At 47.0% G+C, this 7,410-nt stretch overlaps 1 protein-coding gene across 1 annotated transcript; it reads right to left on the bottom strand.

The window, feature by feature from the left end:
• Positions 1 to 432: 432 nt before the first annotated feature.
• On the bottom strand, positions 433 to 6,938 carry LOC143988181 (uncharacterized). Its single transcript, XM_077487555.1, has 4 exons — positions 6,816 to 6,938; positions 3,199 to 3,282; positions 2,779 to 2,878; positions 433 to 1,624 (listed from the first exon to the last, which is right to left on the bottom strand). Exons 1-4 carry the CDS (start codon positions 6,895 to 6,897, stop codon positions 490 to 492), a joined length of 1,401 nt encoding a protein of 466 aa, XP_077343681.1. The 5' UTR covers positions 6,898 to 6,938; the 3' UTR covers positions 433 to 489.
• Between the last annotated feature and the right edge of the window lie 472 nt (positions 6,939 to 7,410).

The following is a 7,410-nucleotide window of genomic DNA, read 5'->3' as shown; positions in this document are numbered from 1 at the left end:
CCCTGTTTGTGTGTATCTAATTTATTCAGAATTTTATTTAGATATTTTTTTGGGCCTTTATTGGGACAATATATATTTACTAGTGTATATCTATTTCTTTCTATACATCCTTTTACAAATAGAAACCTCCCCTGTGGATCCGTTATTATTTCTTACATTTTCCATTTGACCTTGTTAGAGATCCCAATTGCCACTCCCCTAGAGCCCCTTGTTGGGGTGTCTGCATAGTACCACGTTGGATACTTCTGTGTGTTTAGTCTGATACATAAATCCAACGTCAGGTGCGTTTCTTGTAAAAACACGATATCTACAGAATATCCCTCTATCTCCCTCAGTATATTATTTCTTTTTTTTGGAGAATTCATTCCTCTAACATTATATGTTGCTATTTTAATTTCTGACATTATACATGCTTAATACTTTTTCTGACATTTTTTATTAGGAGATGTGGTTTCGTGTTAACAGATTTAACCCATAACATAACAGTCTCTACCTCTTCCTCTTTTTCTTAAACATACCAAAGACTGATTTTTTAGGCATGGATGGCTGTGCGTGGCTCTTCTGAGCCTTAGGCTGTGGCTTCACTTTGGGGGGTTGTTTTGGTGGGACTTGAGGTCTCTGTGAAGGTTGATTTTTATGTCCAGATGGAGCTGGAGGCCTCATTGGCACATGACGACCTGGTGCAGCTGGTCGCCTTGGTGGAACTCGAGGTCCGTGTTGCGCTGGAGACCTCATTGGCACTTGACCTCCCGGTCCACCTGGTCGTTTTGGTGGAACTTGAGGTCCGTATCGAGCTGGAGGGCTCGCCATTTGACCTCCTGGTGCAGCTGGTCGCACCGGAGGAACTTGAGGTCTGCGTGGAGCTGGAGGCCTCCCTGGCACTTGACCTCCTGGTGCAACTGGTCGCACTGGCAGAACTGGAGGTCTGTGTGGAGCTGGAGGCCTCCCTGGCACTTGACCTCCTGGTGCAACTGGTCGCACCGGCAGAACTAGAGGTCTGTGTGGAGCTGGAGGCCTCATTGGCCCCTGACCTCCCGCTGCAACTGGTCGCACCGGCGGAACTTTAGGTCCATGTGGAGCTAGAGGTCTCATTGGCTCTTGACCTCTTGGTGCAGCTGGTCGCCCTGGTGGAACTTGAGCGCCGTGTGGAGCTGGAGGCCTCACTGGCCCTTGAGCTCCCGATGAAGTTGGATGCTTCAGCGGCGCTTGAGGTGTCTTGCCAGTCTGTGGATGTTGGTGCCCTTCAGTGCCAGCTTCACTACTGGCTCCCGGTTTTACATTTTTCTTCTGATGTTCTAAGCCTGGCTGATTTTTGTCTTCCTCTGGATCCTCGGGGTCTGGATTTTCCTTTGATCTCCCTCCTCTTGCTAATAGTGACGGTAGCAAGTTGGAGAAAAATCCACCTGATCCAGACTGATCAGTAGTGCCGCCCTCCTCTGCTTGGTAAGCTGCAGCGCCCTCCTCTGCCTGATAAGCAGTGGTGCCCTCATCTTCCTGATAACCAGTGCCTCCAGGACTGTCGACGATCACTTCCTCCAGATCGACAGGATCTATATTATTAGGGTTGTACCCTGCTGACATCAGTCTTATTAAGATTCTATCCAAAGCCATCTCTTGTGCACGACTGTAAAAAAAGAAAAAGAATTGTTAAAAACGTCATCACTGGGTAAGTGTTAACATTATAATACATAGAAAACATCACGTTTTTGTTAAAGTGTATATAATCCCTAACAATGTTCTTTTATTTGCACCATTTTGGTTTGTTAGTAACACAGGGGGCGTTTTGTTATATCTGTTTGCTATCTACAAAAAATGTACCTATTTATCCTGCCAGAAATATTGTGAGCTTATAGATTCCTATACTGCGCTCTTATCAGTTACATTGTTCCTGGCTGTCTATGTGGACTATAGAACATCTCCCCTGTCTTATGGAGTCTTGTAGTCCTGTTCTTGGATGACAACCCTGTTCCTCCATAAATACAGTGGAGGAGTAGGCATGGGCACCCTAACACAAAAGGTGTGTTATTGGCTGAGTCAGTAATAAAATGTTAAGGAGGAAAAGAAGTCTGCTAATTACAATTACAAATCGGTGGATGAATGTCACAAGCCATTCGCCCAGCTATCAGAAATTTGGACCATATTTTGCTCAATATCTTAATTTCCTATGATCGTCAGCTCCATCTAGTGTCCATAAGGTGATATTTTCCTAATTGAACTATTTTAAGTTTAAAAAAAAAAAGAAAAGCATTATGGCCACTAGATGGAGCTGACAATCAGGAAATCGGCATAATAGGCAAAATACAGCCACAATTCCCGGATGGCTGGGTGAATGCTTGTGACGTTCATCCACCAAATATTTTATAAATAGGCCCCATAGTGTGGTAAACCTGTCTCAGGAAGTGCTGTCATCGGCAGGGTTCATTGACAGCTGCCCGGACCATTTAATAGCTGAGACTGGGGCTTCCCATAATAGTTGCTTGTGCTGGACAGCTTGGTCCATTGCAGGAATAATGAGTGACTGGCAGGATCACCAGGCAAGACCCTTTGCTTGACAATTATGTATACACAGTGCCAACGTGCTGAAAAATTGTTTTGGGGTTTCATATACACTTTGGGGTCTATTTATAAATGTTTACACCCGAGATTCACTCAACTTTCACCCAGGATCCACCCATTTTTCCCAATTGGAAAAATAGGGGAAATTCCTGTGGCAACTTTTATAAATAGACCCCCGTGATTCTAGGGTAGTAATTTCTGTAAATACCAATGAAGACTTACCAGACACGCATTATGATGCAGAAGCTGAGTATCAGCAGGAGTAATATCAGGCAGAGGATCCCCAAGATGATCAATCCCATCACGAATCTTACCGACATTTCTAAAGGAAGAAAGAGAAAAAAAATATGATTATTAAAGCGAAAAGGAAAAATCAGCATCAGCCGTCCAAAAAAAGACGGCGTAATAACGACATCTGAATTATTAGTTAATGACAATAATAATTATTATAAATAATAATTATTATAATAATAATTGTTATTTATAATAATAATCATTATCATTATATATAATTATTATAATAATTATAATAAATTATGAATGATTGCTTTGGAAGGATCTCATTGCACGTTGGAGCCTTTTGGGGCCTTCAGAACATCTTGAGCCATGAGTCTTCCTTGGAAGTGACAACAATTTACTTACTGGTTGGTTCTGACGATTCCAGCTGATTATCCGTGCCGTCTGATGGAATAACTTTCCCACCCGGGTCAATGTTACTCCTCTCATCTGTAAACAAAGTAATAAGAAATCGTTAGCATACATGGGACTACATTTTAGAATTTAAAACATTTAAACCCCCCCAAAAAAAAACAAAAAAAAAAACTATTTCCATTTCTGTCCGTGTTGCTGTTGGAGAGTGCCCCTCACATCCTGTTTGACAAAATGTTGTCAGCAGGACAGGAAGTGATGGGAAATCTCTCTAAGGGAGTTCTGGATAGTAGTAAATGCCTGACCCGGGCATGGCTGGACTGGGAATAAAAACCAGCCCTGGAAAAAATTTCATACCAGCCCCACAGCATTATTATACCAGCCCAACAGCATAACCTCATTATTTTCTTGTTCATGAAAGGGAAAACCATACATTTTAAAGCACATTTGATGAAGAATGTATTATATATAGATATGAAATCACATAGAGGGATAGATTTTATATATATATATATATATATATATATATATATATATATATATATATATATATATATATATATATATATATATATATATATATATATATATGCAAATTCGAGTTAAAAGTGGTAAGTGGACAATCAACAAGGGGGACCCCAGGAACTCAGAACGTGGGGGGGGCGGGGACCACCTTCCACAGAAAGAATACACTAAGGTAAGGGGGTGGGTGCCCACCAAATGCAGCTTTACTCTGCCCGTGAATGCAGTCTCACTGTGCCCACAAATACGGCCTCACCGTGCCCACCATTGCAGCTTCACTGTGCCCATTATTGCAGCCTCACTGTGCCCATTAAATGCAGCTTTACTGTGCCGTGAATGCAGCCTCACTGTGCCCATGAATGCAGCTCCTCCTGTGCCCCATTTCCCAGTCTGCAGTCCCTGTCTGTGGGAAGGTGTGTTGTTGATGCTCCGTACGGTACCTTGCATGCCAGCAGGATATCCATGACGGGCAGCAGCAGGCAGGGTCTGTTCTCGTTTTGGATGGGGACGGTGCTCCTTCCAGAGGATCCGTTTGCTGTGAGATGGAGTGCTCCCTGGCCACCTGCACCTTCAGCCGTACCCATTTTCCGGCCCCAGTCAGCCTGTCCTCTGGTCCTGGGGAAGTGGAGAGCACTGGGTGGGAGCAGGAAAGAAAGGGGAACAGAGAGTACTGGCGGGGTTGGAGAACACATGGGTGGGGGCAAAGAGCAGGGGGTAGTGGAGATCACAGGGGTGGGGAGCATGGTAGGCTGAGAGCACTGAGGGGGCTAAGAGTGTGGGGTGGTGAAGAGCACTGGGGGGGGGCAGAAAAACAGGGGTGGAGAACACGTGGGCTGGAGAGTAATGGGGGGGTATAAAGAGTAGGGGGGAGAGTTTGAGAGCACCAGTGGGGGCCAGAAAGAACAAGGGGAAAAGCACGGGGGACTGGAGAGCATTATGGGAGGTGGAGAGCATTGGCAGGGTTGGAGAGCACATGGGTGGGGGCAAAATGCAGGGGGGAGTGGAGAGTGCTGGGGGGGGAGCCAAAAAGAACAGGCGTGGAGAACACGGGGGGGGGGGGGGGTTAGAGAGCACCAGGGGGCCTGAAAGAACGGGGGAGAGAACTGGGGGAAAAAGAACAGGGGGGAGAGCACAGCACGGGGGGGGGAAGAACGGGGGGGAGAACAAGGGGGGGAAGAACAAGGGCGGAGAGCACTGGGGGGAGTGGAGAGCACTGGGGAGAGTGAAGGGCACTGAGGGGGGGAAAGAATGGGGGGGTGAAGAGCACTGGAGGGAAAGAACAGGGGGGAGCACTGGGGGTGACTAGAAAGCACTGGGGGGGAGAGCACTGGGGGGAAAGCACTGGGGGGAGTGGAGCGCACTGGGGGGGAGAGCACTGGGGGGGAGAGGAGAACAGGGGGGAGTGGAGAGCACTGGGGGGGAGAATAGGGGGGAGAGCACTGGGGGTGTGGAGAGCACTGGGCGGGGAGAAGAGCACTGGAGGGAGAGCAGAAGAGCACTGGGGCGGGTGAAGAGCACTGGGGGGAGTGGATAGCACTGGGATGGTGGCTAGAGAAGGATAAGGAGAACTGGGGAGCAAGTTGGGGGGGCAGAAAGAACAGGGGGAAGAGCACTGGGGGGAGTGGAGAGCACTGGGGGGGAGAACAGGGGGAGAGCAGAGCACGGGCAGAAGAACGGGGGGAGCACTGGGGGAGGGAGAACAGGGGGGAGCACAGAGCACTGGGGGGTAGAGCAGGGGGGAGCACAGAGCACGGGGGGTAGAGCAGGGGGGAGAGCACTGGGGGGAGTGAAGAGCACTGGGGGGGGATAGCACTGGGACGGTGGCTAGAGAAGGATAAGGAGAATTGGAGGGGGGCAGAAAGAACAGGGGTGGAGAGAACTGTGGGGGGGGGGGGCTGAAGAGTGTGGTGGGGGAGGAGAGCACTGGGGGGCAGGGAGCACACGGTGAACTGGGGGGAGCAGTAAAAGAAGTTGGATAGAAGGATCAGCAGGGGGGCTGCATATAGAGGAAATTATCTTTCCATTCTCCTCCATGCAGCCGCTGAAGGCTTGATTCTCCTCCTCTCCCTTCTGCAAGCATTCAGCGGCTGCATGGAGGAATATAGAAAGCTAATTTCTTCTATATGCAGCCCCCTGCTGATCCTCCTATCCAGGCACACAGGACTGGCTGATCACAGCACTGGCTGGCTCTGTGTTCGGCGGCCGCTCTGTAACATGGCCCCGCCCCCCTAGACCGGCTTGTGTGATAGTAGATAAAATCAACGTTCCACCTATCACATGAGCTGGTCTGGGGAGGCGGGGCTGTGTCACAGCACGGCCAGCTGATCACAGAGCCAGCCAGGTTGCTATGGCAACAGGGCATGACTGCACTAACTGCTGAAATATGAGGATTTGAAAAAACGAAAAATAACTCTATGGATAGAATTGCCTTAATATATATATATATTGCTATGTTATATACAACACTGTGTATAAATGTGTATTTTAGATATATATATATAATGTGTATACTGTATATACACTGTATATACACTGTATATACACACACACACACACACACACACACACACAGACTTCTATCTGGGGAGAGGGGAGGGTTAGGGCCGGTTCACACAGCGAGGCGCGGCGAGGCGTCTCCGACTTACCTCGCCGCGACCTGCGGGGAGCTCAGCGGCGACTTGCAGAGGACTTCTGTATAGAAGTCAATGCAAGTCGCCCCCGAAGTCGCCCCGAAGTAGTACAGGAACCTTTTTTCTGAGTCGGAGCGACTCGAGTCGCTCCTCTCAGAACGGTTCCATTGTACAGAACGGGGGCGACTTGCGGGAGCGAGGCGAGGCGAGCCGTGTCGCCTCGCCTCGCTGTGTGAACCGGCCCTTAACCTCATATTTACAAATCCTGATTTTCAGCCATTAAATAGTTCAATTCAATCCTCTCTGGATTTAAAAAAAGAAAATAACTCACTTTTTTTCCACAAGCTGAAAACAGCTGGTGTGATTTGGGACTGTGAATTACAAGTGTAGAATGTCATTTTGCTGCAATGTAATGAAATATGTCTGATCCCTTCTAATAAAAGAATAAGATAAACTTACCATGTGACCATGCATCACCAGCACTGGCCGATCCGATAAGAACGGCCAAAAAAACGCACGCAAATACTATGTAATTTTTCATTTTTTTTCTCCCAATCAACAGACGATGTTCACGCTCCACTCTCCTTGTGGCATCTGATGCTGGCAGCCTGCAGCACTGTTTATAAGGCTGAGCCACAGTGTGCTACCATGACATCATCAGTCACATGATCTAACTGCCAGGTTGCTATGGCAACGGGGCATGACTGCACTAACTGCTGAGATGTGAGGGATTTGCAAAAAAATAAAAAATAATAACTCTATGGATAGAATTGCCTTAATGTTTGTCTCATGATCTAACTGCCAGGTTGCTATGGCAACGGGCAGGGCTCTGCACTAACTGAATAATAACTAAATAATAATACATGGGTAATCGCTCAGAAAATAAGAATAAATATTAAATTGTTAATTATGTAAATAATACGTGGGATTGTTCATTAGTAAAATAATAATACAGGGGTAATCGCTCATAAAATAAGAATAGATATTGAATTGTTAATTATTTAACTAATACATGGGATTGTTAATTAGTAAAATAATAATACAGGGGTAATCG

This window comes from Lithobates pipiens, unplaced genomic scaffold (genome assembly GCF_037356315.1).
Source record: "Lithobates pipiens isolate NorthernLeopardFrog02 unplaced genomic scaffold, aLitPip1_a1.2 Scaffold_1, whole genome shotgun sequence".
In the NCBI taxonomy this organism is placed as follows: domain Eukaryota; kingdom Metazoa; phylum Chordata; class Amphibia; order Anura; family Ranidae; genus Lithobates; species Lithobates pipiens.
This window is presented reverse-complemented; position numbering and strand designations above follow the sequence as displayed.